This window comes from Dioscorea cayenensis, chromosome 17 (assembly GCF_009730915.1).
Source record: "Dioscorea cayenensis subsp. rotundata cultivar TDr96_F1 chromosome 17, TDr96_F1_v2_PseudoChromosome.rev07_lg8_w22 25.fasta, whole genome shotgun sequence".
NCBI classification, from domain to species: Eukaryota; Viridiplantae; Streptophyta; class Magnoliopsida; order Dioscoreales; family Dioscoreaceae; genus Dioscorea; species Dioscorea cayenensis.
In genome coordinates this window covers 2,941,703-2,959,555 of record NC_052487.1, presented here as the reverse complement: position 1 = coordinate 2,959,555, position 17,853 = coordinate 2,941,703, and the positions used below count along the sequence as shown (strand labels likewise).

The following is a 17,853-nucleotide window of genomic DNA, read 5'->3' as shown; positions in this document are numbered from 1 at the left end:
GTAATAGGTTGATGGAAAGCCACAGACAGTTATCAGCCTTCAAAAAATATGGCTGGCCATATGCACTCAACTTCACATTGCCCCTTGGCATAACATTCACCTTCATAAAAATGAAAGATCTAGTCCGGTAGGATGAAGTAAAAAGAAGATGAAGTTGACCGTAATAATCTTCAAAGAACCTCAAGGAAGGGTCTCGATGGTGATTCTTGGATTTGGATGTGACTCGGTGGTGGTCCTTGGATTTGGATGTGATCAAAAGCTTGGAGTTGGGTTCAGGTAAGCCGGGAAGTAAGAAACTAGCATCATCACAGAGCTTTTGGGTCTCAAGATCAATCTCCAAAAGTGTACCTTTGTAGTTCGCATATAAACGGCCGTGACAGACAACAACATCATGTGGACAATTCTTGATCAAGAAAGAAGTCCAGTGGTTCTCAACGGACTTAAAGATGCACACTTGACCTGAATCCGAGTCTTCCTTAGGGTAGTAATAAACCACTGTGAAGCTAAAGCTGTCAAGATGAAGACTCGGTGTTTCACCGAGGAGAAAGACCCTCCCGAGTGGATGAATATTGGCTTCCAGAAAGGTTGGGAGGTTGATGATGCCGTCCTTGGTACTGGTGAATGGGTTGAAGAGGGTGATCCTTAGTTGTTGTTCTTGATATGGTTCATTGCCATGTAGAACACCTATGAAGATCCATCCGCGGGAGGAACCGAGGTAATAGAAATTGGCAGCAGGGGAGGAAGAAGAAGGTAGTAGGTGCCGGAAGGGAATGGTGATAATCTCTTTCTGTATGATATCAAACAGAGAGAGATCTTTCATGATCATGAGAGAGCCATGTAGTACCTGATCTTCGGAATACTGATCTATGAGGATCACTAACGGGGCTTTTTGGCGTTGTTCAGTGTGTTTGCGCCACTGCGAGACAACCGAGCGAAACCGGACGTGGTCGATGGCGTTGAGGAGGTCAGAGGTGAGACTGAGGAAGGATTCTGGGAGTGAGGACCAGTCCCTCACGTGGTGGTTCATCTTGATCAGCAATGATTTCTCAAGCAAGAACTATCACACTTTGGTTCTTGGAAAACTCGCTAGCAACTCTATTGATTGCTTCGATCGATCAATGCATTATATATAGTGTGTATATATATACCGACGTGTGTGTGTGCATGTAGTTCTGTTTGATTAGATGTGTGTGTGTGTGCCTGTGAGACGTGTGTGTGCATGTAGTTTGATTAGTTTGATTAGATGTGTGTGTGTGTGTGCATATAGTTCTATTTGATTAGATGTGTGTGCATGTGTGTGTGTGTGTGTGCATGTAGATTGATTAGATATGTTTGTGTGTGTGTCTGTGAGACTTGTGTGTGTGTGCATGTGTGTATTAGATGTGTATGTGCATGTAGTTTGATTAGTTTGATTAGATGTGTGTGTGTGTGTGTGCATGTAGTTTGATTAGATGTGTGTGTGTGACGTGTGTGTCCACGTAGTTTGATTAGATGTGTGTGCATGTGTGTGTGCATGTAGTTTGATTAGGTGTGTGCGCATGTGTGTGTGTGTGAGAGACGTGTGTGTGTGTGTGTGCATGTAGATTGATTAGATATGTTTGTGTGTGTGTGTCTGTGAGACTTGTGTGTGTGTGTGTGCATGTAGTTTGATTAGATGTGTGTGTGCATGTGTGTGTGTGTGTGTGTGTGTGTGTGTGTGTGTGTGTGTGAGAGAGAGAGAGAGAGAGCTAGGTGGGAGAGAGATAACTAGATGCTCCTCCCTCCCACTTTCACAGTTAGAAACATTTAAAATTTTTATTAATATTTAATTTATTTTTTCTATTTTATTCAATTTGTTTTCCAATCCACAAAATTTGTACATTTAACATAACAAATATAGTAAACAACTTATTTAAATGATTGGTAAGATGTAAATGAACTATATGAGTAATAGAAATGTTATTAGAATAATGAATGAGTAGATTATAGGTTGATTCAGTTGAATATTATGGATACACTATAAAATATTGTAATATGGTTACATAATTAAAGGGTGATTGATAAGTGCTTAAATGAATACATTTGATTATTATTATTATTATTTATAAAATTTATATATAATTATTGAATATATGATTGGATTTAGTATTTAATTAGTTTTTATTTCGTTTTTCTGGCTTGATGAGAATGTATAACTCAAAATGAATAAGTTTAAGGCGATTTAAGTCTATTTTAAAAAAAGCACAGAGTTTTCAAAATGACTACGGTCTAGCTTATGGGTACTATATATTATAGACAAGTATCGTAGCAATACATTAAAGGAGCAACCCACTATTCATTTCATGTTACATTTTAAAAAAAAATTCCTTAACATTTATTTTACAATGTTTCCCAACACAATAAATATCATGGCTAAATATCTCCACAAACACTTACCCAAATAAAAGAAAATATATAATCAAAACAAGCTTCAAGATTTTATAAATGATATATGCAGTAACAAAACCAAAAATAAATAAAACAAATACGAAATAACAAGTTGATGAAGAAAAATATCTACTAAATATATATATTTGGATAAGCAACTTTGTCTTTTTTTTCACATTTAAAATAATCTAAAGCTAATAAAAATCAAAGTGTACAAATATCGGTCGTTTTGCTTGGTAATAAACATTGTGTAAAGGGAATGATGTGATGCTTCCGTCTGATATGTTGTAGCTGCCTGAGTCACAGTATCCACCTAGGCGGTTATCATAAATATTGTTATCACTAAAATAAATAATATTATTTTTTGTCTTATCCTCCATATCTGTAGTTGGAATCAATGCAGCATAATTAGAGCCTAAAAACAAAACATGGTCATTTATGCTTTTTAGCTCAACGAATTGATTATTTACTTGATCCAACTTAAATAGCATGAAACACTTTGTATGATAAAACTCTGAAGTATTTGCAACATTATGACCATCCGGGTAAATCATCCTATAAATTAGTAATAGCTCTCCCATAAAATCTACCATATACATTGTCTTTCTATTTAAGTTGCCATTATCTTGGGAAGCAATTTCAACTAACTCATTATTCATACCAAATTCAACTCGGTACACCTTACTATTCTCTCCAACAACATAAATTGCTCCATTGTACCATATGACGTCTTCAAGCATAAATTTGCTAATTATCACAGTCCATGTCAAGTCGCCTGGTCTCCAAAATGCTATTTTGTAACCAGCGAGATAAATAGCAACTACAGTATAGTTGGAACTTTTAGAAGGATTTGCTGATATTACTGCTTTATAAATAAGTTGATCACAACTTTCTAGCGGCCAAATAATATAACGACCTAATGGCAATAGAGGTAAGTTGACCTGAGCTTTAGAAAATGGATTCAACAAAGTTGTTTCGAGATCATAATCTATTATAATTAGCCAGCCATGAGAAGAACCAACACAATGTCTCCCTTCTAATTCTGGTATATCTATTTCATAAACCTTCTTCTCTAATATGTTGAAGAACTTTGGAGAATTTGTATCAAAGAAAAGCAACAAAGGGAAGTAATGTCGGTCTTTTGCCACCTTATACCAATTTGAACACACCGCACCAAATCGAATCTCATCCAAAAATGAGAAGAACTTTGTTATCTCTTGCAATATGTCCCTACCAAGATTTGCATAATCTGCCATAACCCCTGCTAGTTCAACAAAAGAGAAAAAATATATAATGCTTTCAATATTTTATAAAGAGATTATATTAATATCAATCATCGAATTTTAATTGAACTAAGTTATATGTGATTTATCTGTTGTTTGTATAATCGACCAATTTGGATTTTTTTTTTAATGTTTAATTCAGATTTTTTTTTTTTTTTTTTTTTTTTTTTAATTTAAAGACAGCATCGTAAACATCTCATAAAATTCTCAATTTACCGGAAAAAAATATTAACGTATTTGTGAAAATCACCAAAACGTCACGGGGATTTATATATATAGTTTGCTTTTAAAAATAAAATAATTATAACTAAACTGCACATATTAATTCTCGTCCCAGCCAATGGCCTAGCATGTTTTCAATTATAATAGGATATACCTGTTATGAATTTACGATAATTTTTTTTAATTTACAATAAAAAAACATATATAATAAAACAAAACAAAAAATAGAGGAAAACAAACGCGCATCAAAGGTGATTGAACCACACACCCAAGAAAAAAAAGAAGTGAAATGAGGGATGAGAAACAAGTTTTATTATATTGATTTTTAATTATTTAGCCCTAATCAATTTTTAACCATAATCAAAATACCATTAAAAGTTCTGTATATATTTCCTAATTATTATCTCATCTTAAACCAACTCTAATCAAATTATAATCATAATTGAACTTCATATATATCACCCAAAATAATTTGGGTTTTTAAAAAAATTTTTAATGAGGTTTTTAAAATTTTTAGTAATAATAAACAATTAGTTTACTTTTGAAATTCCACAAAATCCATATTTAGATGATAATTTTATTTAGTTTTTAATCCTCTGGATTTTAATAAATGTCCTTCAATATATATATATATATATATATAAACTAAATTCATGTATATGATACAAAAGAATTTTTTATTTTTGTAAAAATTAAAATTAAAAAAATAAAGTATGATTATTTTCTCATGCAAAAGGTTTTATAATTTTTCATGGTTTCTCAAAAATTATTTGCTTGTTACGAAAATAATGTTCTATACATTATATTGATTATTGAGGCCTCACAAACACTAAATTTTTAAAATCATAATCACGAAGAAAGAAGAGAAAGCGCAACTGTAAATGAATTAATTAGGTTTTTCAAATTCTTTCGGAATTGAATAACAAAAAGAGTAAAACATCACAAAATTGAGCAAATAATTAAAACACAAACCTCAACTTTAGAATTCCGTTTAAAACCTCAAAAGAAGCAAATTGATTTTTCCACTAAATTTTTCATAAAAATACATCTATATAATCCATTAACATTGACATGTAAACACAGTAAAAGATTCAATACTCCTAAATCTAATGAACTTATTAGAACAAACTTTCTAATGCAAAGAATTTAATATTATCAATATGACATTTAATATATGATAAATTTAATACATACCTATACCTCGATGAGATTGTGATCAACTCTTGAATTGATGGGGTTAGGTATCTATAAGAAGAACATAGATCGGGATCCCTAGTGATAGATTTTATATAACTGATGTAAAAGATTAACTCCATTTAAAATTAAAAATAAATTATTATCTAAATTAGGATTAATATAGAATTAGATGATATGATTATTTAAATTTGCTTAATTTTATATTATTATTAAAATAATTTAAACCCAAATTTAATTTAAATAAATATATTAAAAAAACAAAGCAAGTATGTATAGAAATTTTACAGAATGAAATGCTTGAAAAAGTAAAAAATCAGTTTAATATGATGATCAAAACAAATAAATTAGGTTTCGAAATGTGAGAGGGAAAAAAAGATTAGAGCATTGGCTCAAAGAGAAACTCGTGAGCTCGAAGCAGGATACCAAGTAATTAGTATCTTTGAAATTAATGGAAAATCTCAATCATATTTTATATTGAGAAAATCAAATATATATATAACTACCCTTAAAACAAAATAACCAATATTTGTTGAGGCCTTGAGTGCAACGGCGGAACTAGAAATAAAATATAAAAATTTTATGAATATTAAATAACTTTAAGAAAATAATAATCAATAAGAAATTTAGTTTAGGTGTTAAAAAAACCTATCATAATTATAGCAAATAACTCAACTAACAGTTAAACACTAAATTGACAAATAATATAATTAAAAAAATTGACTTAGTACAAATTCACAATATAAATTCTTTTATACAATAATTATTTAACAAACAATCTATAAATAATCAATTTTTTTATAGCAAATAATCACAACAAATATTTAACCATTTTCACAATAAAATTCATAACAAATAATCAAACAAATATTTAACAAATATCCAATAATTATTTAATAAATATCAAATATTGTTAAACAACAAAAATCACAAAAAATTAACCAAATTAATTCAGATATAAAACAAATTTTAAAAAATACATAATAAGTCTTTATAATGAAAAATAAAATATAAACTCGAAAGCCAAAAAAGATTGAGCGAAGAAAGAAAACTCACAAACTGTAATGATTGTTTTTAGAGATTTTGAAATAGCAATAGCATATTTTTAATGGTTTTATTTTTTTTATATTTATTATTAATATTTTTTACATTAATATCCTAAAAAATTGATAATAATGTATTGATAACTTCAATAAAAAAATATATCTAAATATAAAATTTTAAAACAAAATATTTGAAGATCCTTGTTTAGTTAGCCATATTATTTATTATAGTTACCCAACAAAAATTTTATTTAATATAATAATCTTGTTGTTTTTATTGAATTTATTTTAAATATTGTAGGTAGAATTTTATAAAAGTAAATAAATAATATTACTGTTCATACAAATTATGATTATTAATATTATATATATATATATATATTATATGAATGACTATGGATTGGTGGTTTGTATATGGACCAGATATTACACTAGTGGGTTATTGGTCTCATAAAATTTTCACCAGATTAAGTGATCATGTAAACCGCCTTGATTTTGATGGTAAGGTTGGAAACAAAGTGATGATATGCCACCAATAGGAAGCAGTAATTTACCAAGGGAGGGTTTGGGTATAAGGCATGTAATTTTATAGAAGTTTGATATTTAAATTCCGTTAATCAGTTTATTGATTTACTGACGAATGACATATAACGTTGAATTTATCAAATATGTTTGGTGATTTGGGGCCATATACACATACTGATATTTTTATGCTAATATGCTCTTTATTTGCGGTTTTGAAGGTTCTTAAAATTGTTGATTTTACTTATAGTGTTTTTAAGGTAAGTTTTTTAGATTTTTTTTTTTTACGGCCGTTGGATTGAAATCTAATGGTCGTGTATATATTTATAGAATTTAATTTTTCGGAGCTTTGTAAAGACGCAATCCCTCTCTCTCTCTCTCTATATATATATATATATATATATATATATATATATAACTTTGACAAAGCTAATTAAATACATTTTGGTGATCTGCGCTCAGTATGTTCCTCTTGTGTGTATATATATATATGGTCATGCATTAACTTTTCATTTGTTACATACTATCCAAAAATACGTACTCATAAATGCAACAACAATAAATGTAATTCAATGCTATATATATATATATATATATGCATACATACATGTAAAGGTCAAAAGGTTAAAGAAAGAAAAACATTGGATATATAGATATTGGAGATGATGCTAGTGTTCCTATTTCTTTGCCTTCTTCACCCAAGCTTTGTGCTCTCTAGTGAGAATTGTAATAACCTCACCATTGATGAAGACATGGAGCTTGAGAGACAACTCAAGCTTCTCAACAAACCAGCCATCAAGACCTTGGTGGTAAGTAATTAACCATTATTACTAATTATCTCATCATTAACTATTATCACTCTAATACTAATTAATCTCATAGGATAATAATGGTGATATTTATGATTGTGTGGACATATACAAGCAACCAGCCTTTGATCATCCATCTCTTAAGGATCATAAACTTCAGGTCATCTCTTTGTCATCTTCTTCTTTTATTATTTGCAACTCTTCTTAATTTTATGATATATATATATATATATATATATGCAGTTAAGACCAAGTTCTTATCCAGTCGGAGCATTTGATGGCATTTCATCATCATCAATAGAAATTGGATTGAAAGATGGAGGTTGTCCTTAAGGAACAGTTCCAATAAAGAGAGTCACAAAGGATGATCTTATAAGAATGAGATCATCCTTGAAACACAAGAAGAAGATGATCATGATGCACTCTCTTTCCAACTCTAATGATGATCCTAAATATCAAGACGTAATTATTTATTTATTTATTTTAATTTTCTACCAATAATTTCTTTTATGTAGGTGTTTAATTTAATTATTTATATATAGTTAGCTGTGTTGATGACTTCGGATGACAAACCATTCAAGTTTTATGGTGCATTTGCATCCATTGGTGCTTATGGTCTCCCTCAAGTGAAAGCACCACAGTATAGTTCCAGCTTGATTTGGCTTGAAAACAGTATGGACAAACATCAATTCAATATTTTGTCTGCTGGATGGAGTGTAATTAAGTTCTCTCCCTCATTAATTCTTTTCATAATTTATATAAAAATATTTGCATATATATATATATATATATACACCATGAACTGATGAATAATGGAGTTACATATTGTGCAGGTAGAGCCAAGGTTATATGGAGATAGTCAAACCAGGCTATCAACTGCATGGACAGTAAGTCTTTAATTATGCATGAGGTTTATTTATTTATTTATTCAAGGTTTTCATGATAATAAAAATATAAAATTAATCATAAATGGAATGTTTTATCTTTCAGAATGATGGCTTTCATGGAACAGGATGTCATGATGTTGTTTGCCCTGGTTTTGTTCAAGTTAGTAGTGAAATACCTGTTGGGACGCCTATTGGCCCTCTCTCCATAATTCATGGCCAACAGTATAGTTTGGACACCTATATTTACTTGGTAAAACTTTTTTTTTACCTTTTATTTTTTTTATTATTATATAAGTTTTTTTTCGATAAATATGTTTAAGTTTAACTTAAATTTTTAATATGCGTTAGTCGAAATGTTAGTCGAAATGATAGAGATTTTGGTCATTTAAGCAAACGATTTTGAGTTTAAATTTTAATCTATATAAAAAAACACCCACTATGAGAGGGCTACTCACTTATAATGTTCCCAATACCTTGTTAGTCAGGGTTAGAACTAGCAACAAAGATCTAGCCCTTTTTAGGACCCTATTACTTTATTTAACATCTCTCCCGGAACCTTGCTAAGGGGGGAAAGCAGAATTAGTGAGTGAGATTTACCCTCTGATAGAGCTTCTAATGCCTCAGTAGAGAAAGTAAAACTAGCAAGAGAGCTTTATCCTATTATAGGACCATCATTATCCCATTAGTTGGAGAACTCTAGTCTTTACCCGGAAGATCAAAGAAAAAAATTTTCATAGAAAATAAAATTATTATTCATTTTAGTCCTTAAAAATATCATCATCATCATTATTTTGGAGTTTTATACTCAAGCCAATAAATAATTTTGAGTTTGCAACAGGATCAACCAACTAAAAATTGGTGGCTTATATTGGGAAAGGAAAAAAAGGCAATTGGGTATTGGCCAAGCAATATATTCAGCACTTTGGGTCAATATGCCACACAGCTTCAATTTGGTGGGGTTGTAGGATATTCAGGCACTGACAGACCACCAATGGGAAGTGGCTTACTGGCTGAACTGGGCGCTGGTTCAGCATGTTATTTCAAGAGAGTTCAATATGTTAATGAGCAAAATCAGTTGCTGGATTTGAAGCCAAGTGATACATTTGAACATGAAACTTACCCTGATTGTTATGAGATTGGAAATTATGTTGAGACTCGAGATGTTGAAAGAAATATGTTCTATTTTGGTGGTGATGGACATTGTTGATGTTATATGTGTTTCTATTTTTCTTTTCTTTTTTTTCTTTGACTAATAATAAATTAATATATTTCTTAAAATATTTTTTTTATTGGGTTTATTTTACTTGTTTTTTTTTTATTCTGATCATAATCTCCGTTTATAAATTTTTTATGAAAACTATCGAATCCTCTCCAGATCATTTTTATGAAACATATTACTTTACAGTGTAATTTCTATCATTTTGAATTTAGAATCCCAAATTTAATTATATTAAAATTTTATTTGATGGAAAAATTAAGTTTTGGAAAGTAAGGATTAATTGGAGATTTCATAAAGATAGGAGGGCCTTTGGTTACTTTTATCAAATAATGCAAACATTATAAAGTTAACGAATACAAAATTAATTTAATTTTTTAATTATTTTATTAATCCATCAATTTCGTATGAATCACTCACTTTCATTTAGAAAAATATACTTAAAAAGCTAAATAAAAAAATAAATCTCCTCCGCCATTGAGTTAATTGTTTTTTTTAATAAATACAATAAATACATTATAATTAGAGGCATATATGTCGATGAAGAATTTAATTATTTAATTTATGTGTTTTCATTAGGTGATACCAAAATGCACGGCTAAACCATTAAAAAAAAACATAGGCGTGCATAAACAGAACAAGCGGAAGCGAGGCCCATGCACATATAGACGCTGGGACCCCCCGCACATAATCACTACTTACATTTTCAAAATTGTATCATCACCTAAGATTCGAATTCTCATCATTTATAAAAAATTAAATTGAGTATCTAGCTACCAATAGACCACGTGGTATTTTCAAATCTTTTACGATAACACTTTTCAGAGCATGTGTGGGTAACACACTGACACCGCTGCTCAATTATGAACCAATCCCTATGTGATTTCATTGGATGATATAAAATTCAAATTACCACAAAATATTGAAATTTAAAATCACTAGATGGAGAGAACATATCTCGAGGCAACATGAATGATCAAGATGAACTCTGACGAAGTCCAATTCAAAAGCTCACAAGATTCCGGTCGCCATTGCTCTCTCTTGAGAGTTTCTCAAGATTTTGCTCATTGCCGTCTTCTTCTTCTTCTTCTTCTTCTTTGATTAATCAAACCCTACCTACTTTTTTTCCACACACTGACTGAAACCCTAATGGTCAACGACATCATCAACAATCAAACCATGAGACCCCAAATCCTTCCCAACATCTCCTTCTCCTCCTCATCATCATGGATCTCCCCATCCATCTCCTCCTCCTTCTCCTTCTTCTCCGAGCTCCATCCATGGCGGCGCAGAGCGCCTCCTTCTACTACGAGAAGTGCGGCCCCTCCACCTGCGGCAACGTCACCGTCTCCTTCCCCTTCTCCTCCTCCGATTCCTTCTGCAGCCCTACCAGCTACGAGATCTATTGCGATCACTCCACTTCTATTCCCTCCCTCACTCTCTCCGGCATCACCTTCTCCGTCAAAGCAATCTACTACTCTGATGGTTTGATTAGCCTCTCCGACACCGCACTTGTACAAGCCCTTAGCTCCAACAGCTGCTCCAATCTCAAATCGCACTTCCTCCCCACCGTCAACTTCACCCCTCTGAAGCTCCCTTACTGGAAGACCACTCTCAATCTCAGCTTTTGCGATGGCGCAGTCTCTCCCACCGAAGCCCTGCTTTACGCCCGATGCGACGGCAATCAGAGCCTCTACGTCCTTGAAGGGGCTGAGAGTGGGAATGAATCTTTACCTTCTTCTTGCTCTCATGCTGGTTTACCAATCGAGCAGACCAACCTTGTGAAAGCTAACCTTAGCAAGCTGCAAGATGTGAACTTTGTGGTGAAGGAGGGGTTTTCTCTTGTGTGGCCCAACTTCACTGAGTGTTGGGACTGTGAGGCTGCTGGCGGTCACTGTGGGTATAACCGGAGCACAGAACAAGTCTTGTGTTTTTGCAAGGATGGAGGTGTAGTCAGTGGAGGCCCGTATGTATGTGGAGTCAGTGGAGGACCAGCCTCAAACAGGTAATGTGCATGATCTAATCTTGAATTCATTCTTGGTTTCATTTTTCTGAGATTGAAGTTTCTTGTTTGAATTTTGTGTTTGTTGAATTGAATGTCTCTCTGTGGTTTCATCTTTGTGTAGGTCCAATTCATTGAAGATCATTGCAGGTAAAAACAAATTAGAACTTCACACATCACTTGTTTGCTGTTTGTTGTTTGTATTTTGTTTATTAAAAAATAAAAACATAAATGAACTAGATTAATGTTGTGTTATAGAAAATAGAAACTTGATCATTCATTTAGTCTGTTTATTACTTGTCATCTTGTTTATTAAAAGGTAAAAGTGTACCAATATACTGAACCCAAAAAAATTGCAAGTTGGTTCTTGAACTATGCCCTTGTGTTTGAGTTTATCCCTTCATTTTAACTCCAATTGTGGTGTATCAACTATCAAGAATTTTGTCATGCAATGCATCAGCTGCCATGTTAGATTTTTAAAATTTCAATTTTCTCCTTAGCATATGTTTTAAGCTGCCTCATTAACAATCATGTTGGTTTGTTTAATAGAAAGGACTTCTCTATACTGATGTTGCAACATCCATGAAAAAAAAAATAAAAAAAAAATAGTGGCTTAGTAAATTTTTGCCATGTTGAGAATGGAGTTCAATAGATGGACCAACTTGCAATGTTTTTGGGTTAGTTCATGGACAGTTGGTGCACTTTAACTTTTATTAAAATAAAAGACATAAACGAATTTAATGTTATGTTAAATAAAATCACAAATACAATTATGTGAGGTAATGTGATATATATACGAGAAACTAGTCTAATATAATGCAAGATACATTAAGATCGTGGTGTATCTAACACCGGTCATCAGCCTCATCTTTTTCATTTGGCTACAGGCATTGTGATCCCCGTTGTTGTCATTTTTCTGGTAGGACTCATGGTATTATGGAAATTCAGAGCAAGAGCAATGTCAGTATTTCGAAGTTCCAGGAACTTAAGCCTGAGTAGAACTGATAGTATTGATGTTAAGGAGTTTATTAAGTCTTACCAATCAACGTTGACTACTAAATACTCATATTCTGAACTCAAGAAAATGACTGATGGTTTCAAGCACAAGCTGGGTAGCGGTGGCTACAGTAATGTCTACAAAGGAAAGCTACCAACCGGCCAGTTCATTGCTGTGAAGGTCTTGGACAAGTCTAGCCATAACAGTAGAGATTTCATCAATGAAGTTGCAACAATTGGCATGATTCGCCATGTACACATTATAAAGCTTTTAGGATACTGTTTTGATGGTTTGCATCGATCTCTGGTCTATGAATTCATGCCACATGGATCACTCGGTGATCTCCTAAGTAAAAAGGATGATAAAGCCAAAATTGGAGAACAAAAATTGCTCGAAATCGCCATCGGTGTTGCTCGAGGCATAGAGTATCTTCATCAGGGATGTGACAAGAGGATCTTGCATCTAGACATAAAGCCACACAATGTGTTACTAGACTCCAATTTCCATCCCAAAATTTCCGACTTTGGTTTAGCAAAGTTCCACTCTAAAAAGGACAGCATTGTGCCGTTGACGGGTGGTGCTCGTGGAACGATCGGTTACATTGCTCCTGAGGTGTTCATGAGAAATCTTGGAGGTGTTTCACATAAATCAGATGTTTATAGTTATGGTATGTTGTTGCTTGAGATGATTGTTGGGAGAAGCAGTTGTATTTCTGAAAACATAACAAGGGAGACTGAAGAAGGAGAAGAAATTTACTTTCCTGACTGGATATATGAACAGATGAACAAGTGGAAAGACATGGAACAAATTGATGATGACTCTGTTGTTGATTTTGATATCAGTGTGTCAAGGAAAATGGTGATGGTTGGGTTGTGGTGCATTCAAACAAACCCTGTGGATCGCCCTTCAATAAGCACAGTGATAGAGATGTTGAATGGGAGATTAGAAGCCATTCAAATGCCTCCAAAGCCTTTTCTCATTGCTCCACCAAAGCAAGAGCAAGTAATGTTCTTTAGTGATAAAGCTTTTGTTAGTGGTGACTCAACTCGTATGTCTGGTGGGTTGAGTGAAATCACTGAAAGATGAGAGAAGAGGCTTTTGGGGATTTTCTTTTTTCTTTTTTTTTTTGTATAAAAAAAATAACTTTCAACAAATTTTATTTTTGTGTACGTATAGAAAGTACTCAAAAACAACCTGAATTTTGCGGCCTTTTTTGTTTTGCTGGGCTCTCGCTGCAAGGACAATATTATAATTATATATATATATATATATATAATTAAAAAATTATGATTTTGAAATGTTAGTTTTGGTTCGGTATTTGAAAAGTCAAAAGCTTGTTAACGGATTCGGATGCGGATTTTGTAAGACTAGTGAAAGATCACAGCCAGATGCAATAGAACCAATACGAGCTATTGGTAGAGCTGACTCAGAAGGTGGCAAGCCTTCAATATTATCAAAACTATCTGACTCCAATGGCCCGCTTCGGCGAGTCAATGCAAGTGCAAATGATATAGCAGGTTGCCAACAATCTGCTGCTGCTCTGCCTCTTCCCTGTGCCCCTGCATCTCCTCCGCACAACCCAATGCTTCAAGTGTCTCAGCCACCCCATCCACCTTTGCTCCAAGAACCAAGGCCATTGAGACATCTGCAGATGTCTCACAATCTGTGTTATCAACCATCAGCTGTGCAATCACATCCTATTTTTCAGGTGATTTAGTGTGTCCGAGCTCCAAAACTTTTTATGTAATTTTTTAACTTATAACATGAAGACATTAAGAGATTTTGTTCATGTTTATTCAGGCAGGAGGTGGTAGAGGATGATCACCTTCTTTCCCCCAAGGTTGTCTTGTCCTTGGTCACCAAGCAGGCCACCACACCAACTGCATGGTTATAAGGTAATATTTTATATATTGATACATTTTTTTTTTTTTATTGTGATACGCTTTTATCGTGCTTCATGTGCATGAAAATCTTCCTTTCCATTGATATGGCATCAATAAATAGATAGAGAAGGGAAGAAGGTGCTCACGGTAAGAAAGTCATAAGTTAATGGTTAAGGATGGTGGAGGGCACCTTGCAAGCTTCAACTCCATGAGGACCTTCTATTGGCACAATTTAAATTATTGGTTGCTTGCTTCTCTACCATTCTTTTAGAAAATTATGGTCCTTGTTTGTTTTAATACCAATTCCAAAACATTGTTATTGTTTGGCTAACTAAAAACTATTCTACCTTGAAGACCTTCTATGGAAGGATTAAATAAATAAAGTTAAGTATAATGTTAACTTTTTACAAAAAGTTATATATTTGACTTTAAATCTATAAGGGATGATGCTTTCTTCTTAGTATTATAGGTGTTGGTTTCATTGAGATAAAAAGTAGGAAAAATGGAGTAGGAGAGGTCAATAAACTAATATGCAAAGTAGACGTAGCCATTTTATTTCCTTAATTCTTCTATTTACTTAATTTTAAACAAATATCAGTTTTTTTTTAATTAAGTGGACAGAAGAAACAAGGAAGTGACTTAAATTCGGTATGTTTCTTTATTAAAACTGGAGATTTCTAAATACTTTGAATTACATTAGTTAGAAGTGGGGTAAATAAGAATTTCGCCAAACTAAAAAACATGAACACTAAAAGTTGCTAATCAAAAAGAGTGAAAGTTGTATAATATGTTTCATGGGTGATACCTTGAAATGGGCATGCCCTAAGATATTATCTTGTCCAATGCAAAATATCCCCCGCTGTAAATTATCTGATTGACGTTACAATGCAGCTGTGTTTTTTTTTTCGCATGTTTTTGGATGAGGTTACAAAGAAATAAAGGGTGGTGCTCTTTAGTTTTAGTGATATAAAAACATGGATTTATTTGTTTTTGGTGTTTGATTTTTATCATAGAAATGGATGAAAAGATCTTAAATGGATAATGCCTCAGATAAGGCTCATGCCATCATGTTGTTGGGATGGTGCTCATGCCATCATGTTTTTGTCTGATATTTCTCACATCCTTATTAATTTTCTAGCTGGGATTTTTAGGTTAACCAGTTTAGTGGGAATCAGACAACATAATCCAGATCTATAGTCTTCCATTTTCTAAGAAGCCTAGTTTAACTCACAGTTTCAACGACTTTCCTGTAATGCACCAAAGGTTCATAGTGGCCATTAATTTTCATTTACATTCTTGAACCTGGCACAAATTTGACTCATTATATATGTGAACAAGTTTTTATGGTTTCTCATTAAAAATTTGTTCATACAAGTTTAGGAAGTAGGATGGAACTTTTCTATGGTAGTTGGTTTTTATATTTATGGCAAATAACTATGCTTTAAATGAACTTACGTAAACAAGGGCTAACCTCCAACATTTCTATCATAAGGAGTGCACATATGAATGCTGTCTTTGGAGCTCAAGGAGCACCATGGGCACCCACGCTGCCTCAAAACAGAATGCCTGCAACTCAGTTGCCAGGGCCACCACCACTGCCTTCTGGACATATGGCTCCAGGTTCAGGCATCAGTAGTGTACCACAAGTACCTACAGTCTTCTTCATGCTCTCAACTCATGGTTGCCTATGAATCAAGTGATTTATTTGGCTGATGACTTCACTTGTATTTCTGCAGCTACCACCTGAAATGGAGGATGATTTCCTTGAGGAATTCATAAACCTCAAGGAGGAAGAGATCAATCTGTTTTTTTGAACTAAGAAACCAGGAAGAACAGCTTCAGGAAATGCTAAGGGTGAGGCATCAGTAATAGTTTGATCCAAAGCCTGATATTCAAACCTAGTTTCAATAGTTGTTGAATTTCAGCTTGCATTTTGTATCAACATAGATTTTCTTATATGATTCAACAACCATGTTCTGTTCCAACAGTGCCATATGTTGCATTATCTTTAAACTAGTCTGTGTTTCAGATCTAGCTAGAATTGGAGCATTACTAGTGTCATCCTCCCTGCACATATGATGATATACCTTTGCTTGTTTCTTCTCATCATCTCTGATTGTGTTATTGAATATGAATGGCAAACTCCAAACCTAATGGCAGATAAATCGATTCCTATGAAAGAAATAAAGAGGAAAGGGATGCAGGTGCATGTATTAAGAAAGCTGCTGAAAGAAACCTTATTTTCACTTATAGATGGGTTCAATATTTATTTTAGGATTTGATTATATCATTCACTAGCTGATTCATTCTTATGCTTGTGCTTTTTTGCTTTTACATCTAGTGGAATAATTTCTGTTTAGTGAAATAGAATGAGGTAAACCAAATATGTACTTTTCAATTGCATCTGAAATGCATCATTTAAGAGATAGACTTAGGGGGCTGTTTGGTTTATGACATCCACCAGAATTCCCTAGTAGAGATTGTATGGGTATAAAAACTTCTCTGGAAAGTTGGAATAAGGGTTTGCCTTATTTTTCCATTTAAGATAAGAATTTTTTTTTAATAAATAATTTCAGAAAGGTGAATGTGATTTTGTATAAAAATGTTTAAAGTGTGATATTTGAGATAAGACATACTGGTGTTTAGGTTCTGTTAATTCTATGTAAACGCTCACATGCAGATTGGGATTCAAGATTACATTAATTCATTTTAAAATATATAAAAGATGTTATGGCATATATAAATAAAAGTATCTTAACCAGTGGCTACATGTGATTTCTAAATTATATTGATGGAAATATTATTAATTTTTAAGATTTAATTAACTGATAATTTTACATTATCAATTGATTTTTTATTAAAATACTCTTATTTATGTCAAATATATTAAATATTAAAATTATTTAATAATAAATGTCTTATTAAAACAATTAATTTTAAATTATTTAATTTTTATTAATATTAATTAAATCGAATTTAATTAATTTAAATACATCTAAATCTTCCCACCAATATTTAAAAAATAAATAAAAACTCAACTTTTTTTTTTTATCTTCAACCGAAAAGAACGGAAAAAAACGTGTTACTTTCTTATTCTTTAAATAAAAAAATTGATGTTTTCCTGATTTTATTAAATTTAAAAGCTACAATGATTAAACAAAAAAACTTCACATATTGTCCCAAACGTGTACCACTACCCGCCCGAAATATCACATTACCAAACTACCAGTAACGTGAACCAATCATTCGATTCCGATTCCCTGAATGTAATATTCCCAACCTAATTTATGAAGTTCCAAATTTAAGAAATAATCTTATATATCCTAACCGAACAGCACCTTAGCATAATCTACATTCCCTCTAAACTTTTCTCAAATTTCCTTTTAATT

General features: G+C 32.5%; 2 protein-coding genes across 5 annotated transcripts; both read left to right on the top strand.

The window, feature by feature from the left end:
- Positions 1-8,033: 8,033 nt before the first annotated feature.
- On the top strand, positions 8,034-9,573 carry LOC120280503. Its single transcript, XM_039287362.1, has 4 exons — positions 8,034-8,195; positions 8,313-8,366; positions 8,470-8,616; positions 9,205-9,573. Exons 1-4 carry the CDS (start codon positions 8,034-8,036, stop codon positions 9,571-9,573), a joined length of 732 nt encoding a protein of 243 aa, XP_039143296.1.
- A 949-nt stretch (positions 9,574-10,522) lies between these two features.
- LOC120280382 (rust resistance kinase Lr10-like) lies at positions 10,523-16,845 on the top strand. 4 transcript variants are annotated; one of them, XM_039287221.1, is made up of 6 exons: positions 10,523-11,587; positions 11,709-11,734; positions 12,472-14,289; positions 14,382-14,476; positions 15,957-16,084; positions 16,201-16,845. In XM_039287221.1, exons 1-3 carry the CDS (start codon positions 10,809-10,811, stop codon positions 13,665-13,667), a joined length of 2,001 nt encoding a protein of 666 aa, XP_039143155.1. In that variant the 5' UTR covers positions 10,523-10,808; the 3' UTR covers positions 13,668-14,289; positions 14,382-14,476; positions 15,957-16,084; positions 16,201-16,845. The 4 variants fall into 4 exon arrangements, with proteins under 4 accessions (XP_039143155.1, XP_039143152.1, XP_039143151.1 ...); XM_039287218.1 differs by having other exon boundaries at positions 15,957-16,110; XM_039287217.1 differs by having other exon boundaries at positions 15,957-16,845.
- Positions 16,846-17,853: the final 1,008 nt, after the last annotated feature.